Raw genomic sequence first — 24,183 nt, 5'->3', positions numbered from 1 at the left:
TGTACGGCTTCACACAACCCTCCATTGCATAAGCATGTACAATCTACGAAAATTTGGTATGTAGGAGTGGGGAAGAAGAAAATACTTAAAACTATCCCCTGTCTTGCTAGTTCAAGCTCTCCCAATGCTCATATGTTATTTAAGGGTGCATTGACCAAATGTGTCAGGAGTTTGTAACCTTTAACATGTTATATAGTTTTTCCCCTACGATTAATCACAAGTTCAAAACAACTAAGCGTGGGGGGAATAATAGCTAAAGACTTTTAAATTTTGGGAATTGGCAATGAAAATATCATGTACATGTGTGTGTCTTTGTGTGCATGAGCACATGGGTGTGTGTGTGCACGAATGGGCATGAGCATTTGTGTGTTCACATGAGTCTTTTTTGTGTGTGTGCGTACATACGCGTGTGCATGCGTGAGTGAGTGAGTGAGTGAGTGAGTGAGTGAGTGAGTGTGTGTGTGTGTGTGTGTGTTTGCACACGCGCACGCACATGCAAACGTGCACACACACATGCGTGCGTGCATTATTGGTCATTGGAGCTCAGTCAATTTCAACACCTACAAGATCTTGGTGGATTAGATGGTCCTCACCACACAATTACTATAGAGCATGTCAAGCCCAATGGCCGTCACTCATCTCCCACCACGGTGGTTGTCCCTATGGTTGCTTTCATTGCCATCACATTGCAACGATTATGTTAAGGTATAGAATAAAGCTTCTTTCTAAGGGTCTATTTCTATTTTTCGGCTAGAAAAAGGTGCCATATTCTTTGTCTTTGATTTTTAAAGCATCTATTCCCTAATAATACCTCCATTCCATGCACATTGTCCTTGTATATGGTTGCTTCAATTGCCCTTACATTGCAACTATCTTTTTAATTGTGTTAAAGGTATAGAATAAAGTTCTATTCTTTTTTTTTTTTAGAAAAATGGGAGAGAGAGAGAGAGAGAGAGAGAGAGAGATGAGGGGTTTTTTATGTCGGGGCACAAGCTAGGAGGACACATGATGCGTGCGAGAAATAGCGTGTGTGTGTGTGTGAGAGAGAGAGAGAGAGAGAGAGGGAGGAGGAGAAGAAAAGGCGAGGAGAGGAAGAAATTTTTTAACTTCTGGCCACGAGTTAGGGTCTCGGACGTCGATCGAACTCAACACAAGGGTCACTTTCGTAACCAACAAGTCTCCTCACCACGTGTTTTTATTGCTTGATGTATTTCTTTATGGCCCCAAATTTGCTACTCGATGCCATACTCTCTTGTTGCAGGGAAAGGCTCTGGCTTATGGTGCCGATCGATCATCACTCGTGAATCGTCACTGCAATTTGGTAAGCTTGTGTGTTGCTTGTGGGTATAATTGAGGTTTCTATCCAAGTCGCTTTGGAGTATTTAACATGAATTAAACGCCTTACCTACAATCGCCGACGCTTTAAACACTCATACGATTTCTTTTTAGAGCTTTTCCAGATCTTTGTCCTTCTGAATTCCCTCCTTGTATAAAATCGCACCTCCCTGCAGTGTTGAGAGGTTGTGGGAGAGGGAAAAGACTTGTGGGAACAGCTGAAATGGTGTGCCTGTGGACTGGGATAATTAGGAACAACAGTTTTGAGTTTTTGGCAGCAAAGGCTGCTAAGAGAATTTTGAAAATGGCACCATGTTTCATTGTATGATTGCATCTTAGAACCCTTGCCTTGTCGATTCTCTAGGCATGGCTTGCATAAATAGCCTGCATACTCACCACGTGTGAGACTCGTAAAATGTTCGGAGGCTTAGACAATACGTCTCATTGGTGGCTGTCAGAGAAGCCTGAAATATACAGATTAAATCATGACTTCAGTCTTCCATAGACCTCTCGAGCTTCCTAAATGATCTCCGTCATCTTAAGAGTATCATGGTATCAGAGCAGGGTTTCGCATGATTTTCCTGCAAATGAAGTGCGATGAGTATCCTCTTCTATCTTTCCCCCATTCTTTCATCGCATAGTGTTATGCTTCCTTGTAATGTGTGCAAAATCTTGATTGCATAACAGACTAGCTTTGGAACACACTAAGCATGTAGATTGTTATCTTCTCTCACATATTTGCGTTAAGTGAGACCTACCTAACACTATTTTGGAACCACTGACACCCCCCAGTGTCCCCTCTCGGGCGGCCCAACAAAAGGAGTGATTGTTTGTTCTATTGATAAAGGGCGGATAGACTGAAACTTCCTGAAACGAAGATACCATAAAGGAACCTGGCTAAGGTCCCAAGACCTGCAAGCACAGGGGCCGAAAAGTAAGGCCCTGAAGTGCCTCGCCTAAGAGTCTTGTTACCTCACGCTCCAATTGAAGATCTCACCAGTGCTTTGGAATCGTGACAGCTTAACCCATGATGGGAGACTGCCTGGAATCAGAATTGCACTTTGTGCCACGGAGTGATTGGTTTCCAGTGACTGAGTCTTTTTTGTGAACAGGGTGAGTTGCTGCTCCTGTCTGCAGCCACTGTGTGAGGCACAAGGCACCCTGATTCCTGTGCCTCCCTGCTGCTTCTGTGTGCAGTCAAACATGAAGCACAATATGAATAATGGGCTGCCCCACAATGCCCTCCAGATCTGACCGACCAGATCTGCAGACTGGCCAACCAGTCTGCTGGTCTGACGTGACCTGACCCACAGACTGGGCCGACCCAGTCTGTGAGACTGCTGACAGCTGACCTGCTGCCAACAAAGAATAGACATACCGTTGGATCCACCAAATTGGCTATTTGCTACTATCTTCATTGTCCTTCTACTCCTCTGACTCTGATCCTGGAAGGCTCTCCAAAGACGCTATCCCTTATGCAAGTGCTGTCAGCCTTGTTCTCAAAACAACAATCTGAGTAACCATTGCTGTCCTCCACTTTGACAGAGGCTTCTTGTCCCTCTAGTTCATCAGAGCATCTCTCAATGGTAGACATAAGAACAGCTCTTCCTAGATCTGCAGACCTGATCTCAGCAACGCTTGGAGTTGTCACCAATGAAAGTTCTCTTGTCTCTGCTACCTTATTTGCGGCTGGTTTTAACTCCTCTGATTCTTACTTTGACGACTCCTTCTGTTCAGCCTATTTCTCTCTGCAGTCCCTCCCATAATGTCCTAGCTGGGCGCGGTAGAAGCCCTCCTTTTTCTTGCATCCTTCATTAGAAGAGTCCTCCTCATCTTGCTTGTCCTTTCCTGTGTCCTCCTCATTCTTGCCTTGAGCAATGAGGTCTTTGTCATTGCCACTCTCCCGGTCATAGATCTTTGCCCTACCGTCTTCCTGTACCAACATGGCCCCCATCTCCAAAAGGTGAGCCGCCTTGACCTTTCTGAAGTCGTAATGCTAGTTACGAAGGTCCTGAAGCTCTTCGGTAACATGTTGAGATGAGCATTGGCAACTAAACCAGGTCCACCTCATGACCGACTGCACCGAGTCGGCCTTTCAATACCTTTCACTTTTGTAAGGTAGTTCCGCAGGGTGTCACCCTCCATCCTCATGGTGAGCAATTGGTTCTGGAGGTTAAGGATCCTTGACTGGTTGTTCGTTGCATACAGGCCCTACAGAATGTCCCATGCTTCCTTTGAAGAACCTGCCAACTGAATGTGTGGAATCACTCCGTCTGAAGGACAGGTATCTTTGCAATGAGAAAAGAGTCAGACAGGTGTGCCTCAGTGGGGGATTGCTTCTTGTTGTGTCATTTGTCTTGATTTTATTCCAAGACCTTCAGTTCAAATGGCAACACATGCACCCATTCCAAAAGTTGAAGAAGCGGGCAAGCTGGAAGGGGATAACTACCCTATCTTGAAGGTGAACCTGCGCAGCCACCTAGTGGCAAAGAAGTTGTGGAAGATAACAGTGGGAGAGGATCTAAAGCCTGAAGATGAAAAGGATGCGACCAAAAAGGTACCAAATTAAGCTGATCCACATAGATAAAGATAGATAGAGACAGATATTGAATCATGGACAGTAGAGTAGAAACAATAAACATGTAGTTCTCGAATTCGAAAGATGGACAAAATCTTATAGGAAAGGTGTGCTCAATGTGGTAGATAGGGTACTGCCTGGATGTGGATCCCTTGCACCTCAGATCTGTTGTTCTACGTCATCCAAAACTCTGTCAGCTTATGGAGCTTCAGTAGGCTTCTCAGATACCACTTCGTCAGATGACCTTGCTGCTCTGCAATGTAGCCTGAGATGAGGCACTAATATTTTTCTGTTCATTGACCTCTGTGCTGCTCCTGTCTGTAGCCACTGTTGAGGCACAAGGCATCCTGATTCCTGGATTCCCTGCTGCTTCTATGTGAGGCACAACATGAATAATGGACTGCCCCCACCCAGGGGACTTTTCATAGGGCACAATCCCCTCCAGATCTGTAGACTGACCAATCAGTCTGCTGATCTAACCCGACTGGGCCGACCCAGTCTGTGATACTGCTGACAGCCAACCTGCTGCATTTGGCACGACTCTGACTGGCTTATCACCTGCAGCCCAGATCTGATGGCTTTCTGCAGTCCGCCATGTGCACTCCTGCTCCAGGTGCCTGCACCTCCTGGTTAGTCTGTAAGCAGGCCCATACTTGCTGTCCAGCATGTGTACTACTGTGGTGTCCTCTGCAGACCCTGTTGCAGCACTACCTTGTTGGCAGGCCTTATGTGTACTCTGATCTGACCACATGACCTGCCCATTTGGCCTCTCTGACCCATAACTAGCTCTTATGTACCAAATTCAGTGGCATTCACATGGCCACCCTCCACTATCCTAGGGCTACCATAAGCACTAGCATTACACAGCTGTTAAGCCACATAGTAGATCAAATGGCCAAATGCCAATTGATGAACTACTATTCCGTCAATGGATTTTTTGTCGCATGAGTTACAAAAGGCTAGTTACTTGCTACGTGACACTTGATACTCTCCCCCTGCACTTATAAGGTTGCATGCTCCTGTGAGCTTCAGTGGCCTCTGTGTAAGGCCTCAAATGGGCCCTATTATAGATAAGGGAGGGGCTGCCCTTCTCCAGAACTCGCCGCCTGAGATCAGATCCACACACTGGACACTGAATTGGCTGACCAGGTCTGTGGAATTCAGGCCCACAGACTGCCCTACTGTTGCAGGGCTTGTCCAAGCTTGCTCTTGTTGTTGCAAAGGTCTTTTCCATACTGCTCTTACTGTATTTCTTGTTTCTGGCTTCCTCTTGCAGAAGCATCAGTCCTAGCTCCTAAAGAGTGAATGGCCTGGATTCATCTAGGTATAAGTGAATGGCCTGGATCGCTCTGCTGTAGTTAATGTCGTCGCCAATCCCCTGAGCTTCTTAGGAAGCACTTTGGGAACCAATAATGCTAATTGATTTGTGTTGACCTTTTGACCAACAACTGTAAGCTGATCCGTGACTACCTTGACCTTCACTAAGTGCTCACTTACAAGGTCTCCTTCCTGAATCCTCATTGTTAAGTACTGATTCCAAAGCGTTGGAATTTTGTGAGTGGTATTTGTCTAAAACATGTTTTTCAGGATTAGGCTTCCTCTGACGTGTCTGCCGACTAGACATGTGGAAGCACTTCATCTGTGGTAGTATCAATATTCATAGATAGCACATCTGCATCCCTCTCCTCCCTTTCTTCCTCTCTAGCTGGGTTTGCTGGTGTCACTACTTTCCCAATGGAATCCTGCTAGCTGCATGGTTTCAACTTTGCACTGATGACTACCTTTATCTTCCTGGTTTCCATTGTCACCCAAAGTTGGGTAACGTTATCCATGAAGCCATTAGACTTGAAGAAAGTTGAAAGATAAAGCTGACAGGTAGTACACCGTACTTCCCTTGTTTAAAGCACACCTGTCTGGATTTGATTTGCAAAACTCTTCCTCCAGATTCCAAGTAGATCTTTAGATCCTCACCCACTCTTTTGAATTGTCACCGTTACTATGAGATTAACCCAGTTTAGTTGCTTATGCTTGGGCACTGATGACGACATAAATGTTGCTTTGCTTGCTAAGCATGTCTTCCTTTTGTTTTTCATTAAAGTTTTTGTTTACCTCTATTTTTCCTTCTCTTTCGTTTTCTCTTTTATTTTCTGTGTAGCTTTTTGGTCTTTAGAACAACAAATAATCAAAATTTGTATGATTGGACATATTCTAGTCTTACAAAGGTATATATTAACTTTGAATGGGCCTTGCTTGCAAAGGCAAGCCCAAACCAAACCACAAAGCGGAAAATGTTTTAACCTTTGAGATCTCACACTGATCTAGATCCTACTCAATATATGCACACAAGCATGAAATAAACGCACAAATCTGGCTGATAGACAGCGAGATATGCAACGAAAGTCCCTTGGCCTCCCACATGGGTCTTGGAGCCGCCCCCAAGATGGGCAGCTCGATGGCAGTCCCTTGTGGACTGTTCAGCCCTATGTGAGGGGTCCAATCAAATTCAAGGACATAATTGCACTGTCCATGTAGCAGCCAATGTACTACCCACATGGTAGCTTCTCATTCCCTTGTCACCCTATAGGTGTCCCTCCCCATCGAGCTCCACATTTGTGGGCTTAGATATGGGGAGTTGACCTTACTTTGCCAACAATACCGATCTGATATCTACATATTGTGCTACTATTGAAAGGGCCATATAGAATGAACCCAAATTATGCCAAGGTGGTAAAGGTAGATTTCCAACAAGATGGAACAAGCAAGACCCATCTCCCTAATGGACTATGCTGAATGGAAAAGTGGCATAGTCATTACTCCCAAGCAAGAGAGCGGCAAGTTTACTAATGGACTATGCTGAATGGAAAAATGGCATAGTCATTACTCCCAAGCAACAGAGCGGCATGTGTCAACTATAGAAGTCTCAATGCTGCGAGCAGACCTGACCACTTCCGATTGCCATTCACTAATGTGGTCTTGGGATGGTGGTAGGCCATGCCTTGTATTCCTTCATGGATGGATATATTGGATACAACCAGGTTTGAGTAAGTGCTACTCATGATCAAAAGGAAGCCTTCGTAACTCCTCGGGGCTTCATGGATGGAAATATTGGATACAACCAGGTTTGAGTAAGTGCTACTCATGATCAAAAGGAAGCCTTCGTAACTCCTCGGGGCATGTACGAGTATGAACATGTCATTCGAGATGCGTAATACCCAAGCCATCTTGCAAAAGCTGGTCACTAAATATTCCAAGACAAAATAGGTGTCCTTGTATGATTTTTTGGCTTGGGTGTCTCTTATCGAGACCATTTGTAGACATTTTGTTGGGTCTTTGGAAACTGCAGAAAGATTTCACTATGCCTCAATTTAAGAAAGTCATAGTTCCTAGGAGTTTCGGAAGCAGTGATATGGAGAATGGCGGGAAATAGTGTTTCAAAGTTTCGGGCACCGGAAGAACCATTGGAATAGAGTTTCGGTTTTTAAGGTTAATAATGTGTATATATTATATACTATACATACATATATGATTAATGAGAGAATTTCAAAAGCTTGAAAGATACATCTTTGATCAAGTTCAAAGAGGGAGAGCGTAGTGTTTGACCCAACAGAGGGTACACACAACGGAAGACTTATAGTAATGCCCAGGAGCTCACACAGTGTGCGGTGTGAGTGTGGAATCACAAACTTCTTTACTTATGTGCATTCAAATAGGTGTGCAGACTCATCAATAGACAATGAACCAGCCAGATATAGAAGACACCAAAATATATATTTCTGTTAAAAACTATGGACACAATACAAAAGAGAGAGATCCAGAGTCCCACCAATGGTGTGGTCCTCTGATCTAACCACAAGGTCCTTCTCCTATCTGCCCTCTAGAATCGAGTCCGCGTGCTCCACCTCGAGCGTCTGTAGACTTTCCGTCCAGTGTGTTCTTCTCCACCTTACTGCCTGTGAATCAGCCTAGGTGGGCAGCCCCTGCCAAGCTTTGTCTGCAGCACACAGGTCCTTACTGCTCCAACCTGCTTGTGAATGGCTGCTCCAGAAGGTATGATGATCTCAGCACCTTGCTGCCCTAGAAGACAGCCAAGGTCCAGCCTCTCCCTAGAGCTAAGTCTGCAGCACCTGTTGCACTCTCTCACCTCCTGTAGATAGGCCCAGAGAGTAGGATTCCTGCTGCTCCTTTCTGCCCTGGAACTGCTGACTGCTGGATGATTAATGGGGCATGAAGCCCCTCCTTTTATAGGCCTAGGGGCCTGTCAAAGACCCGACCAGTCTGTCCCAATCTGGGCCGACTGGACAGACCAGGTTGGCTGGCCCAACCGACCTGGTTGGCTCAGCCCAACCAGCCCTTTAAGGGCTCACAAAACTAGGCCTTTATGGCCCACACTTTTAGGGCATTTGGCCCTCCAATTAAGGCAAGGTCCCAGCCCTATATAAGGGCCCTAGCCAGGCCCTTTTGGGCTGCTGCTAGGCTGCCCTTTGCTGCTGCTGGAGACCCTATTGCAGGCTGTACTCCTGCCCATAGCCTCTGCCATCTGCCCCGTGTCTTTCTTCATGCAGGCGCCTTCCTGCTGCAGCATCCTTGCCTCTTGCCAGGCCTTCACCAGCCCCGTACAGCCACGTATGCATACCGTACCCTTCCGAACTGCTGCACCGTCTGTCCTTGCTGGAAATCCCTGCGCAATCAGGCTGCTGCACGTCCCTGATGTCCACGTGTCTGCCGTGTACATCAAGAGCTCCACGACTTGCCAGGTACCCTTCTTTCTTCTTTTGGGGCACATCCTGCCCTAGGTCTCCCTCCCCCACGCTCTCCTCATTTGGGGGCTTACAGATGGGGAGGTGACCTTTCCAACACGTAGTAGGGCAGAGGAAGGGGAAGATCAATGATAGAGGATTCAGGAAGTAAACGAACTTGGAAGGAAGCTGGAGATTCGAGCGAAGTCAAAGGACCAGCTTTCAAGCTTGATGTAGGTGAAGTAAAAGGATAGGGAGACAAGCCTAACGTGTGTGCAGGTGAAGGAAAAGGACAAGCAGAGGAGCAAGAAGCAAGGGAGAGCAGCCGCGAAGCATAGGAGAGAGGGCATGTGTAGAAATCATGACTTGTCGACGCAGGAAAATGTTTCGTTGAGTGCTACGTAGGAAAAATTTGGGGAAGAACAAGAGCCTATCCGAAATGCTGTTTCTTGTTTCAAAAACGGCTCATTTCGGACCTTCCAAAACGGCATTTTTGGGAACTATGGAAGAAGTGTGTGTTCTTGGCATTAAGCGGGGTCTTTTTGGGCCACATTGTCTCAGCTACTACTGGAATGGCCACTGGTTCACGCAAGGTGGAGGCCATGTGAGCTTGTCCATCCCTTGCCATTCCAAAGGTATCAAATCAGTTCGGGACATGTGGGATTCTATAGACGGTATGTATGCCTCTACGTTGAGATTGTAATGCCTCTCACAAAACTTGCAAAGGCAAGATAGGCCCTTTCATTGGACAAAGATTGAACAATACGATTTTGAGTTTTTGAAGGGAATGTTGGTGAAAGCACCAACCTTGAGGCAGCTAACTAGGACGCAATCTTCCTTGTTTATACACATGCAAATTTTTTGTGCAATTGGGGCATTGTTGGCTCAGCCAAACGAGGGCACTAACTTCTACGGTGAGTATCTGATTAATGCAAAATGGACTTTACAACACATTGAATATTCTATGATAAAGTTCAGACATTATTTATGGGGGAATAAGTTCACAATAAAGATCAAGAAATGAATATATATGCTAAATTGGATGGAAAAGTCAGGACGCCGATGCTCTTTTCAATAATTCCATTTTGAGATGCCAGCTTGGGGAGACTTCACGAGCTAGCAGACCATCTATGTAGGCTAGATCCATGAGAGCGTGGCTATGAATTGCGGAAGACAAACTTTTGGATCCAACATTCTTTGAGGTAGACACATTTGATGCATGTCTTTTTGTAGCTGAAGCCATTCTATTTGGGTATGACGATTTAGTTCAACTATACGAACTTGGGAGAAAAAACATTCTTAGAGAGTGTGTCCTACCCCATGCCACGAATTCTAGAGGAGATCCATGTGGGTATGAGAGGTGGGCATGCTTCTCTTGGTAACATAGCAAGAAAAATTATATAATAATAATGCAAGGATGGTATTGATAGCCAGGGATTGTTAGAGATTGTAATTCATATGCTCAAAGATGTGATGCATGTCAACGGGAAGGACCAAAGCGAACCCATAGAGAGTTTGCACTCCTTGGTACAATTTCCACATAGAGTCACCCTTCCTCCGATGGAGCTTTGAGTTTCTTGCCCGATACCATGTTAGAATACATGATCTAGCTTTTTGAGAAGCTAAACACTAAGCGGAAAACTGTCCCAAACTCAAGCAAGAACCATGTTTACTACTAGCCAGACCAAGTGGTCGGTATTTAAGGGTCCTTGCCTTAGTCAAGTACAAACTCCGTACTGTGCTAGTAAAAGGGAAGAAAGATGAGAAAGAGTGGAGGCAGCAAAGACAAGGATGGCTTTAAGGAAAAAAAGTTCAAAGGACGGGAACAAAGGAAGTTTGGAGCAAGCTAGGGGAAAAGTACAAGGAAAAAAGGAGAAAGGAAGAAGGAGAAGGCATAAGGCAAGTCTACAAGGGATTTGAGTTGATTCAAGTAGACTAGAGGTGCTTTGAACTGTCGCCAAGGTGGCATGTGCATGGATTGTATCTGACATGTGCTTAGGCGCATACGACTAACTTTGATAGGATGGGGAGGCTAGTGGCTAGGCAGGCGATTCTTAGGTGGGGTTGCAAGGGCACCGAACGACTTAGAGTTCGAACTTATTTTTAGCAGCACTGGGCTAGAGCCTATATAAGGGCCCTAGGGGTTCCGTTTTCATTCACTCAAGTTAGAGCAGGTCTTGCTCTTCCTTGCTGGTCTAGATCCTAGATCGTGCTGCGGACGTGCACCTGCTTTCTAGCATAGCCCGGATTCCCAGTGCAATCACGTGTTTTAGGTTTGGGTATAGAAGGACTTGAACCTGCATCACGACAAGCCTGTTGAGTGAGGCCCTATGGGCACCTTCTAGTGGTATGGGATGCCAGGACGTTTTGGACTAGTTGGATGCAGATGTTTGTGCCAACAACCTAGCCTGTGGCTTGAGGATGCTCGGATTCTACAAGTCCTCGACTTGTGAGAATCACGGTTGGGTGGTGAGCATGCACGTGCCTCTCTTTGTGATTCTATGATTGGTGGTTTGTGCTTGTGTGCAGTGAGAGGGGGAGAGGAATGGAAGAGAGCAAGAGAGTGAGAGTGAGAGAGAGTGACACTCTAGTGCGGGTGTGAAGAGAGAGTGAGCCACACCACAAACTCACTTATGTTTTATTAGGATTAGGTTTACCCTATGACTGTCTTAGGACAGTCATAGGTGTCCTATCTTTTAAAGAAGGGTTGGCAATGTGCCTTTACCCCAACAACCTCCCACCTAAAGGCCAATGTGCCTAAAGGGGAGAAAAGAATAAAAATTACAGCAATATACAGTTACTGTATACAAGACCATAAAATAAGAATGGTCTCATCCTAATCCCATGATGTGGCGGCAATGCGCAGCGTAGGCAAGCTCTTAGTGAGCAAATCTGCAGGATTATCATCAGTATGTACTTTCACAAGCTCAAGTCGCTTGTCTTCCAGTACCTCCCTGATGAAATGATATTTCACTTCTATGTGCTTGGTCTTCTGATGAAAGACCGGATTCTTTGCCAACATGATAGCACTCTGACTATCACAATGCAAAACTGGCATATCTCCTGTAATGCCCAAATCTCCCACCAGCCGAGTAAGCCATATTGCTTCCTTGCAAGCCTCAGTGGCTGCAACATATTCAGCTTCTGTGGTTGACAGTGCAACGCATTTCTGCAACCGAGACACCCATGATATAGCACCTCCTGCAAATGTGAAAATATAACCGGTAGTAGACTTCCGGTTATCTGCATTCCCTGCATAGTCTGAATCTGTAAAACCATGCACCAATGCATCCTGCCTACCATAGCATATGCACAAGTCTTTGGTACCTTTGAGATACCTCAAGACACCTTTCACTGCTTCCCAATGCCGCTTGCCTGGATTTGCCATATACCTGCTGATGACTCCCACCGCAAAAGCAATATCCGGACGAGTGGCAACCATGGCATACATCAAAGATCCAACTGCAGATGCATACGGAACCTTGGCTATTTCAGCCTTATCATCATCTGATCTGGGGCTGTCCTTACTGCTGAGTTTTAAATGTGGAGGCAACGGGGTACTAATGGACTTCCCCCCCTCCATTTTAAACCTCTGCAGTACTTTGTCAATGTACTCTTTCTGTGACAGAAACAAAAGTCCCTTGGAACTGTCACGAGTAATACGCATGCCAAGAATATGATTTGCATCACCCAAGTCTTTCATGTCAAAAGACTTATGCAGTTGTTTCTTCAAAGCACTAATCTCATGCTGAGATTTACTGGCAATAAGCATGTCATCCACATATAGAATGAGTAGCATCAAACTGCCATCCTTTGCCCGTTTGGTGTATAAGCAATGATCGGTCTCACACCGATGATACCCTTGGGACTGCATGAAGGCATCAAACTTCTTGTACCATTCCCTTGGCGCCTGCTTGAGTCCATACAAGCTCCTCTTGAGCTTACACACAAGCTGTTCTTTCCCTTTAACAGCATATCCCTCTGGCTGACTCATATAGATCTCATCATGAAGATCTCCGTGAAGAAAAGCTGTCTTCACATCCATCTGACATAAATCCATGTCATCATGAGCAACAAGAGCTAACACTGCTCTCAAAGTAGTCATTTTGACTACAGGGGAAAAAATCTCATCAAAGTCAATGCCCTTTTCCTGCTTAAATCCCTTGGCAACCAATCTGGCCTTATACCGAGGTAAAGCATTTGAATCCACTTTGACTTTGTAAACCCACTTGCATGGCAAAACCTTTCTGCCTGCAGGTAACTGCACCAAGTCCCATGTATCATTCTGAAGTAGGGAGTCCATTTCTGACTGCATGGCTTTCTCCCACTTCTTTTTCTCTACTCTTCCCATAGCTTCCTTGAAGCTGGAAGGCTCACCACAATCTGTCAGCATGATAAAATCAGCCACATTATTGGCTCCTGGAACAAACCTGGCAGGAGGCCGTTGTGCCGTTGTGCACGGGAGCTCCTCCTAACAAAATGTTCCGGATTAGGCTGCTGTCCAGCCTGTTCTTCATGCATGACAGGTGGCTGTACCACCATATCTGGCTGTGCTACAGCTCCATCTGTTGGCATATCCAGTGGTACATCATTGGCAAAATTATCTGGCTGATTTCCAGCCTGTAAACCCTCTTGAACAGGGTGATCTGCAGCAGCCTGCTGCTGCATATAAATGGGCATTCTTTGCTGTCCAACATCATCATAAATAACCCTCCTGTATTCCACAGGTTGCACGGGTTCCTTGTGTACACTATCTTCTTTAAAGATGACATCATTGCTGCGTATAATCTTCCGTTTAACGGGATCCCATAACCTGTACCCCATTTCACCTTCGTCACCATAACCCATAAAGATGCATCTGATAGACTTTGGATCCAGTTTGGTGCGTAGTTCTTTGCGTACATGAGGAAAGCACTCGCAGCCAAATACACGTAAGTGCTTATATGAGGGTGGCTTGCCAGACCACACCTCCTCTGGCACTTTCAATTCCAAAGCCTTATTTGGTGACCTGTTAATAATGTGAACTGCTGTTTGCACGGCTTCTGCCCAAAAGCCATGGGGTAATGCAGCATAAGACAACATACATCGAACCTTCTCCTGAACAGTTCGATTCATCCGCTCACTTGCACCATTCTGAGATGCATTATGAGGGGCTGTGAGTTCCTGTTTGATGCCCTTAGCTTGGCAAAACTGCACAAAAGCATGTGACACATACTCACCCCCATTATCGGATCTGAGGCATTTCAACCTACGACCTGTCCGATTCTCAACCTGAGCGACAAACTTCTTGAAAGCATCTAAGGCATCTCCCTTATGCTTCAAGAAATAGACCCACACCTTACGTGTGGCATCATCAATGAAAGTAATAAAATATTTTGCACCCCCTAGTGACAGCTGTGGCATCTCACACAAATCAGTGTGCACTAGATCAAGTGGTGCTCTATTCTGGGGAGTTCTCCTCTTATGAGGAGTCACAGAATGCTTGCCAAAAATACAATGATCACAAGTAGGCAAATCTGAAAAGGAGAGAGGCGGCAGATAACCCAAACGTGACAGTTCTTGCATTCCCTTAACAGACATGTGTCCCAACCGGCTATGCCACAATGAAACCTTTGGCAGCTCGGTTATGGCAACAACATGATTACCCACACTGGAAACATAAAGAGGGTACAAGGTATCACTCTTAAAACCCTCAGCCACTACAGTATGGCCATCAGTAATTACCCATTTGGAATCCCCAAATGTGGTGTGGTAACCACTGTCATCCAATAAGCCAGTGCTAATCAAATTTTTCTTGATTTGCGGCACATGGCGACCACCATCAAGCATAAATGACTGTCCATCAGGAAATACTATCTGTATACTGCCAATCCCTGCAATCTGACATGCATAGTTGTTCCCAAGATGAACAACTCCATGAGTACCTGTGTAGGAAGTAAACCACTCCCTATGAGGAGTAACATGAAAAGAAGCACCTGAATCCAAGAGCCAGGTGTGCATGTCATGGCCATCAATAACCAAAGCATGTGCTATTACAGCAGAAGAGCATAAAACATCATGTATGTCACTGTCACTGTCCTCTGCTGCAACATTCACTGCATCCAAGTCATCTGCCTTGGCCTTGCCTTTGCCTTTGCTTGCATTTCCTGCATCCTTTGTTTCAGCCTTCTTGGCTTTCTGATCCCGTATGAACTTGAAGCACTTCGACTTCACATGTCCCTTCTTGCCACAATAAAAGCATTCAATGTCCTTTTTGCCACGGGACTGACTGCGGGATTTGGACTTACTAGCAGATCTCCCCTTCTGCTGAGTCCTGTCTCTGTCCTGTACCTGCAAAGCATTTGAAGACTTGCTGCCCGCATTATTCTTCCTGCTCATCTCCTCCATAAGGAGAGAGCTCTCTACATCAGCATAAATAAGAGTGGCATTCGAGTTTGACAGGGTGGTCTTGAAAGTGTCCCAACTCTCAGGGAGGGTACACAGCAAGAAAGTAGCCTTGAACTCCTCATCAAGGTTCAACCCCTGTGCAATCAGCTGTGTAAAGATAGCATTGAACTCACTCAAGTGTGAGGTCATAGCTGTACCTTCCTTCATGCGAAGATCAACCAGCTTCTTCAGCCAATAAACCTTACTGGCTGAGCTCTTTTGGGCATACAATTCTTCTAGTCTTTGCCATAGACCATAAGAGGTCTTTTCAGCCTGTACATTGAACACAAGAGTGTCTGAAATAGTGAGCATGATAGCTGCCCTCGCGGACAAATCAAGCTCTTCCCAGTCATCAGCTGCCATGTCAGATGGCTTGACACCCTTCACCCTTATGGGCTTGGCAATCTTCTTTAACAGAAGTACATTCAAGCACTGTTCTGCCCATAATGGATAGTTGTGTGCTCCTTCCAGTTTCTTTATGTTCAGAATTGAAGAATCACTTCCCCCTGATGCCATATCAGATGAGGAAAGTACCTGACACCCTGGAAGTAAAAAGACTGAATAAAAGTTCTGATTTCTCAGAAAAAACCTGCTCTATTCAAGAGCCAGAAGCACTCTCAATGGTGCTGTTTTTACTGTCAGTAAAATCTGCAGCAAAACAGTAAATGTCCCTGCAAATACTGTACCTTCTGACAAACTGTTCTGAGCTCAAAAAAGGCATAAAAAACAGTAATTTCAGACTGCTGCTGCTGCTCAACAAGTGCTTAACAGTGCATAATCATCTGACAAAACCAACAATACTGCTGTAAACACTGCTGTACTGACTGTATTGATCACTTCTCCCACCTCAGATGAGGTCTTGCACTGAGTTAAATTGCAGAAACCACTTGACAAACACCCCAAAACAGTAAATGATCCTTCAGCCTGTCACAAAACCTGCAACAGTAAATGGGATAAATCCCAAGCAATCACCCTTATACCAAGGGGAGAAAATGCATCTGAAGATCTCTGTCGGTAACCCAAGTGCTATCAAACAAAGTCTGGGCAAAAGCCCCTTGATCTGACAACTGAATCAAGTGGAGAACACCTCAACACTGAGGTAGCATGCAATATGAAATCTCTCTGACACTTGTACCTGACAATGTGCAATGCATAGACTGCCCCTGTGTACTCAGTAACAACACAAATCACAAAGTACAGACACCAAGAAGAAAATCTTTTGAGCACTGTCAACGATGGGCAGTTAGGGACCGAGTAAACTCGATGCGCCCTGACCAAGCGTGGCTCAACTGAGATTTTCAAAGTGCGTACAAAGAATGTGACCTGCAACAAATGTCACCAAATGCACTGCGGAAACAAAGCAAATGTGTGCTCCCTGGCTACACACTGCCTCAAGGCATATACTGCAAACACATCCAGGCAAAAGCCCTTTGAAATGGTCACCCAAAACTGAGAATTGCACTCAGTAAATGCATAGAAGCCTCTGCAAAACAAGCATCTGACCTTCCTGAATGACAAGTAACTGCATAAACACCACCACTGTGGCACAAGTCACCTCAAGCGTGAGTGACACGAGAGTACCTGATGTACCTCAACAAATGCACAATATACTGCTAGAATGCTTCAGGAATGTATCAGAAATACTTCATGTACTGCGCGCACATGCACAAAACAGAGTGCTTCAGCACTATTCCTCTTCCAATCAGAAAATCTGCTGTACTTTTTAGTACCTGCAAAGTACCTGCTGTACTTCTATCCCTGCAGAGTACCTGTGTACTATCGGTGCCTGTGGCAGGCACACTTCCCAAAAAAAAAAACGAGTCTTGCAGCAAGAACAAACAAGTGAAGGAGTCGTCCGTACAACCGTGAAAGAGACGCAGTTGTACGGCAGTCCGTACGACTGTACGGACAGTCCGTACGATTGCCGTATGACTAGCTGCGCACAGCAGCTAGGCAGCTGCCTGATGCAGCGTCGCGGTGTACGGCAGCTGCTGTACAGCTGCAACAAAGAAGACGACGACGCCCTGAAGCTGCCCACGAAATGCGCCGCCCTAGCAGCGAAATGCGCCGCCCTAGCAGCCTGCGCAAAAACGCCGCGCAGCCCTCGCCTTCACGCCGCGCAGCCCTCGCCTTCACCGTGGCCCTGATCCGCTGTCGCGCCCGTACTGTTGGTCGTCCTGCGCAGGTATGGCCGCGCCAAGTCCGTCCGTACAACCGTACGGACGACGTACGGCCGTACGGCTCTGTCCGTACGTCCGTACAGAAAGGATAGGCTAGGGAGAGGAGGCTGGGTAGGGAAGGGGGGGAGCTAGGTAGGCTCTGATACCAGTTGAGAGGGGGAGAGGAATGGAAGAGAGCAAGAGAGTGAGAGTGAGAGAGAGTGACACTCTAGTGCGGGTGTGAAGAGAGAGTGAGCCACACCACAAACTCACTTATGTTTTATTAGGATTAGGTTTACCCTATGACTGTCTTAGGACAGTCATACGTGTCCTATCTTTTAAAGAAGGGTTGGCAATGTGCCTTTACCCCAACATGCAGGTGTGGATTTCTAGGAGCGATCGTGGTTGTGTTAGGTGGTATCAGAGCCACTTCTGGATGGCGAGTTTCTGGAGGTAATTGCGAATTGTGTATGGATCTTCCGAGTAAGTGTAGATTTCATTTTTTGCACTGGGTGGCTAGAAATCTAACTATTTTGTCAGCAAGTAGGGATGTTGTGATTTCCATATGAGGGTGGATGAGTCTGGTTGGATTAGTGCCTGATGGGGAGGTAGAATACGATTTCGAGGGAGAGAGATGTGAATTTGTAGAAGAAGGGTAGGCGAATTTTGTTGGGGGCGTTTGGAAGCTGATTCTTACTGGTAGGAGACGCGTTGACAAGGAGAAGAGCACCAGGGTGAGGATTTCTTTCAAGAAATCTCAGAGGTGCATGGGCATGCTTGCACGTACCCTGACAGATGGGGGAAATCTCTGTCAGCTGATGGAGAAGGAAAAAAAAAAGCAACTTTGCTTTCTTGCCAAGAAAACCCTAAAAGCGAGCCACTAGATTTGGCTGGCCATGCTTTCCAAAAGCTAGGCCACGAATCGGAATAAAGGCCTATGACTTTTGCATTCAAAGGGGGCACCCTTATTTTGTTGGCAGCCAGCTCTTCGTTTGCCTGTGCTATAGCCTCTTCTAGCCTAGAATTTTCGCTTGCATAGTAGCTCCCTACCTCCTGCCATCCCATCGCACCAACTTCGCCATATTTTCTACCCTTCGTTGCTGCTCGCTGGTGTACAAGTCGCGGTTGATTGCCCATGCAGCTCGTTGTTGGTTGGCCGTACGTTTGGCTGGGGTCTTGGAGTTCCTCAGATCCTAGGCTGGTTCATCAGCAGAGAGTGTGTAACATGCAACGGTAATCTGATCGTGTAATTCACAGCAAGACCTTCTTTAAACCTTTAGTGAGGAATTAGTGTAATGACCACCATAGAGAGAGACAGGAGATGAGGGTAGAGAGAGAGTAGAGTCAACAACTGATTGGGTCCCTGTACCCACTGAGGGCCCCCTCCCCCAATCAGGGGAGAATTTACTTTATACTTGGAGAACTAAGAAATACAAAGAACACTCTTCGAGAGAGCACAGAACGCGCTTCTGAAGAGCTCACTGTGCACACGTAGAGCAAACCCAAAGACCTGAGAGGCAACGCCGACTAATACCAAGACCTTGATGCTGTCCACACTGACGATGTAGGACGCTTCTGCAAGGCAAGAGAGAGGCTTGTGCTGTCCACCGGAATGCAGGGTTACTGCGTGAGTGAGAGTGAAAGCTAGGAGTGATAGATCCTATAAGAGAGCTGAGAGATGACTGAAATAAAGAGCTGAGAATGAGTTGTGTAAAATTGGAAGAGAGAACTGAAAAGAGCTGCTGAAACAGACCCAAGACCTTAACTCCGTTTGCTGTCCTGACTCCCCATCTGATGCGCTAGGGGTGAGTGTCAAGCTGTTCTTAGGAGGGGCTGTAGGAGGCTGAAGGAGGGGGGGAACTGGATGAGGAAAGAGGGCTTGGACGCCCCCTATTTATAGGGAGTAAAGACGTGCAGACAAAAAGATCAAGTCACAGGAAAAGCTTTGTAGGCCTTCCATGACTAGCAATGGCTGGCCACCACAACACCAGTTATGAAGATCGCCTCTTGGGATGATCCATTTCTGGTAATCACAGACGCTAGCAATGCCGCCATCAGGGCAGTTTTGTAGCAAGAAGATTTGCCCGTGGCATATTACAGCAGAAAGCTTAACGATGTCGAAAATTTGTATTGAGTTTATGATAGAGAGCTTGCTGGCTGTACAAGTCGCAATTGATTGCTCATACATTTCGCTGCTGGTTGGCCGTACGCTTCACTGTTTGGTTGGGGTCTTGGAGGTCCTCAAATCTTAGGCTGGTTCGTCAGTAGAGAGCGGGACTTGGCACAGTTATTCCAATGCAGATTCCAAGGATCTGACCAACTGGGTGATTCTACAGCAGCTCACCTTCACTTTGTCCACCAGATCAGCTCTCCTTATTCTGAATCGCTTCCAGGTCTTACAGTCTACAGTTTCTTTTCCCTTTTGGGTATCCCTTTATTGTTTCCCTCATGGCTAATGCAAGCAACCTCCCCAAGGCGGATCAGAATGTAACTAATGCAAATCAACCCTCCCGCATGTCTGAACGGGATATGGAAGCGGACAACTAATAGAGAGAGAAGAGAAAAGATGTGCCTCAGCTCCTAGTGCCGAGCCTCCAAACAGCAGTGCCCCACCTTCCTGGATGTGTATTAGTTCACAAACAGGAGCGGCCCACCTTCTCGAGCAAGAATCAGGTCACAATTGGTGCGCCTCACCCTCCAGCACTCGAACTGATACAAAAACAGGTGCACCTCACCTTGATTCACAGCTGCATGCTAGCCTTGGACCGTTTCTACGAAGGAAAGTGAAAATCCTATGCTCTGATACCACTGAAGCCGGACCCAAAACCCTAAAACAAATCTGTATTCAGCTTTGAAACCCTAAAAATGAATCACTGTGCTGGTAGAAACGCAGCTTGGATCTTTGATTCGCAGGAGATAATCACCAAGATAGATTTTGAATTTCATAGATAACAAGGAAAAACAGCATCTAATAGCTTCATCTAACTAGGAGCAGCAGCAAATTTCTTCTGGGAATCAAAACGAACTAAGAGAGGGAGAGGAAGAACAGAGATTGCTACTTCCACGCAATATTTTTGCAATATTTCACAAGAACTTCACGAAAGAAATTGGAGAACGCAAACTAAAATCTGAAAATCAGAATTGCAGCACTTATCTCAAAGATTCTTCACGATAGAACAAAGGGAGAGAAGGAGACGAAGCACACACAACACTTGTGGTCATATTGGAGAACATACTTAAATGAAATGGCTAAGCTATAAAATTCAGAACTCCAAAATATCAAGACCATGAAGTTACTTGTGGGTGCATTTTATGACATGGACATAATGCTTGGGAAACCATGATGCTATGACTTTCTACCTGAAATCAATTTTTGTTTGCATAATTTTTCATTTATTCACCAAGGAGTTAAGATTCTTAGTAAAGGAGAAACTGGTTTACGCCTTTTCCAATTGATTTCTCCGACACAACCAAAGAGCGCTTTGAAAATGGTTAAGTTGCCATTTGGTTTCAAACTCTCAAAATCTGATAATTTTTAAAGAGTTAGTACAATCCAGAAGCTCACCATTTGGAGCTCCTGTTGTACTACATAGCTTTCAGAACTCACGTTAAGAAACCTGTACCTGATTCCTAGAGTTGGTGATTAGTTGGATGTGAAAAAAGGAGCAAAGGTTTTAGCAAGCTAGATCTTAAACCTGTTGCAATTTTCTTTATATAAATGTGTCTTTGGGATAGAGAGTATGTTTCTTTGGGCTAGAATCTTGTGCAATGCTTGCTTGAAATTCCTTACATTTTGATATCCGTGGTTTGCCAATGATGTTTCCATGCATTCTGCACTTCAAACATCTACAATATTTTAGAATCTTGTAGTGTGACAATCATTCTGACATTATCTTGTTTCTTCATCATTATCAAAACATAGTATATTTTTTGCAGGCTTTTAATAGTGGCTTGATTTCCTTTCTTACCCTTGGGCTCTTCTCTCTACCAAATGCTAGTTAAGTATGAGGTTGGACAGAGTAGATAGGTATGCCATTCTACTGATTCTAGGAAAATTTGGGGCTTCTATTTTGTTAATTGTGCATGCGTAATTTTGATGTCTTTGGGTCTGTATGATGTGTTCAGTTTTGGATCTGAGTAGTGTTATACGCTTACAAATGGTGATTAAGAAATATCAGGGAGATGCCCGCTGTATACATCCCTGTAGCTGTGCTCCATTATGAGATTTTTTGAGAAAAATGGTGTCTTCCACTGCTAGAATATATGTAGCTCATTCTTTTAACCTTGTGATATCAACAGAGTGGAATACCTGTAGCTGTGCTCCATTATGAGATTTTTTGAGAAAAATGGTGTCTTCCACTGCTAGAATATATGTAGCTCATTCTTTTAACCTTGTGATATCAACAGAGTGGAATACCTGATAAATGATTCACACATTCTTCTAAAGCAAGAGTTATGGAAAGCCATGGTAGCACGAATTATTTTTCTATACATCCTCCTAGGCTTGAGGATGCAGGCCTTGAAGAACCTGCACTGCCTATGGAAGGAATTCAGGTATCCATCGGTTACTGGTTTTCAGCCAAGCTTTTTTGTTAATTTGTGATAGATTCACGGATACATGTATCTCAATGAGAACATCAACCTTGTCTTGTTTTATGAATTTTGCTATGTTGTAAAGAGCTGGCATTTTTCCTGCAGGAAGCTTTCCGTCGTGCAGCAGAGGTGGTCAAGTCAAGAATGGTTGGACTGGTACCAGAATGTGCGGGTAAATGTATTGAAAATTCAGGACCTAGTCATGGGGAATGGGAGGATGCCATTGTAGATGCCTCAACGGCACTAGGAGAGGATCATGGAAAGTGTGTTGATTCTGTAACTAGTGGGAATACAGCACAATGCAAGGATTTGGTAAACCCACCAGAACATCTTATTGAAGATGCCATCTTGGAAGGTAATGACTTTGGGCCTGAGCTTGGAGAAGAAGGATGTGTCGTAGGTGAAAGAGATCCCAGGTCACATGGGTATGAGGCCACACCTTCCTGACGATGTACTGTCTCATGGAAAGGGTTATTGCTGAGACACTGGTAAGCAACATCTCATAAACTAAATCCGTGAATACATGGAATGACTGTTTGTTTATGTTTGTGGAAGCTACTTCGTGCAATAGAATGAGGGCTATCTTGTGGTATAAAGAAGTACCATCTTTTTTTATTAGTCTTCATGCTTGTGGAATTAAAAGGCCCCATAGTGTACATGATTTTGCAACATGTTGGTCTTATCCTTATGTCTTTACGGTTTAGTTATTAGATTCACACGAAGCGTAGCCTCTCATGCAAGTGTATGTCAATTGTAGGAAAATTTGAGTAGGGATTTCAGATTATTAGCCAATTCTTGTATCTCATTTACACTTTTAAGAATGGCTGCAGAGTTTCTCATCCCTGGTGATATTTAAAAGCTCTTTATACTAAAGGATTTTGCAACTGATTATAGTATTTTTCAAGCAGTCTAGAGAATACTTATTTGAAAGATCTACAAAAATATCCAAGGTTGAACTGCATCTTAACTTCTATCAGGGGATTGAGAATCCCTTCACAGGCAAAAAGGAAAATGCTTTGAAAGATGAATAAGAACGATCTGGGAGTCAAATGGCGAGGTGAGCATTCTAAACAGTTTAATGATGTTTCATCTTCAGGCGTAGATTATCCTAGAAATCTTGTGATATCAGCATTTGCAAACATCATTTATATGTCACAGCAAGTCCTTTTGTGGATATGTACTCGATATTTAACTTTTTTTGGATAATTGAAGCTTGTTACCAAGCTTTCATTGGAACGAACTTTGCATTTCTATTTCTACACTACAACATGAACTCATGAAAAGGATTCTGTGGTAACAGTTGTAGGCATGAATAAATCAACTCTTTGCTTAGTCCATTTTGAACTAGCTCTACATTTTAAACTTTGTGATAAGCAACATCTTGAAGTTTCTTCAAGTAATCTTGCCCTAGGTATATTCCTCTTTTATTTTGTGTTGGTTGTATTATCAAGAAAAAATACTTGACATGTTTTTGGATAACTAGGGTGCAATAGGTTGGATAACTAGGGTGCGGTAGGTTGCCTAAGGGGAAAGGCGGTACGAATTACAAAATTTATTATAAGTTGATTTCAATTAACAATGTTTTAATTAGAAATGAAAAAAGTAAGTTGAGAATATCAGAATTGTATGCTTTTTGCTTTTTTCGCGTTTAAAGAGCATAGACGCTATTTGAATAAAACCTTGATGGTCGACATTAATTGAAATCAATCTAAGGGCTAAAATAAATCTAGGGGTTCATATTCGTTGTGGCTCAAGGAAAACCGAAAAATATGATTTTTCTAAGTTTTAAACGTCAAGAAAGAAAAATACTTGACTATAAACCAAGCAGGCAATAGTAGGTTCGAGCAAATGTCATGTGTGTTTAAGCATTCCCTTCTTCCGAGTACGTCAACACAAAAACAGATAAGAATTTAGAATATGCAAAAGTAAAAGTCTACAAACAATGTGAAATTCAAAACATATATATATATGTATATAATATGCTTTATATATCGACACAGTGTGTGGGTGGGGAGGCGGTGCGCTTCCTTTCCCAAAGAGTTATAATATGAGGAAACGGGTCCTTTCTTGTGCGTTGAGATTGGAATCGTCGAGAATGTTAGTGTCGAGATTGAGTATCGTGAATATGTAAGAGACTGATAAATTACCTAAATCTCAATGGGTGTGTTTGTTCTAAGTTGAGCATCCAAATTCGTGTGCATACCATGTATGTACGTTTGCTTCACTTTTTGAAAAGATGCAAAAAACACGTCTGAAATGGAAACAATATCAAAATACGATATTATTGAACAACAAATCATTAGTCTAGCTTTTATTAAAATTTTATATATAAATTGCTATATGTGTTGCAATATAA

General features: G+C 44.5%; 1 protein-coding gene across 7 annotated transcripts; it reads left to right on the top strand.

The window, feature by feature from the left end:
• Positions 1-1,004: 1,004 nt before the first annotated feature.
• Positions 1,005-23,164, top strand: LOC147894210 (uncharacterized). 7 transcript variants are annotated; one of them, XM_087384374.1, is made up of 6 exons: positions 1,005-1,156; positions 1,262-1,321; positions 17,614-17,687; positions 21,642-21,788; positions 21,933-22,315; positions 22,736-23,164. In XM_087384374.1, the coding sequence occupies exons 4-5, from the start codon at positions 21,690-21,692 to the stop codon at positions 22,272-22,274; spliced, it is 441 nt and encodes a 146-aa protein (XP_087240500.1). In that variant the 5' UTR covers positions 1,005-1,156; positions 1,262-1,321; positions 17,614-17,687; positions 21,642-21,689; the 3' UTR covers positions 22,275-22,315; positions 22,736-23,164. The 7 variants fall into 7 exon arrangements, with proteins under 7 accessions (XP_087240500.1, XP_087240501.1, XP_087240498.1 ...); XM_087384375.1 differs by having other exon boundaries at positions 17,614-17,717; XM_087384372.1 differs by lacking the exon at positions 17,614-17,687.
• Positions 23,165-24,183: the final 1,019 nt, after the last annotated feature.

Source organism: Dipteris shenzhenensis, chromosome 14, assembly GCF_047967505.1.
Source record: "Dipteris shenzhenensis isolate YYH24624 ecotype China chromosome 14, Dip_SZ_1.0, whole genome shotgun sequence".
Lineage (NCBI taxonomy): Eukaryota > Viridiplantae > Streptophyta > Polypodiopsida > Gleicheniales > Dipteridaceae > Dipteris > Dipteris shenzhenensis.
Note: the sequence above shows the minus strand (reverse complement) of the source record. Positions and strands in the feature narration are given on the sequence as shown.

Coding starts and splice junctions, on each gene's coding strand:
- LOC147894210 (XM_087384372.1), top strand. CDS start 21,690: ATGGAAAGCCATGGTAGCACGAATTATTTTTCTATACATCCTCCTAGG. Junction 21,789..21,932: donor TGCCTATGGAAGGAATTCAG/GTATCCATCGGT, acceptor TTTTTCCTGCAG/GAAGCTTTCCGTCGTGCAGC.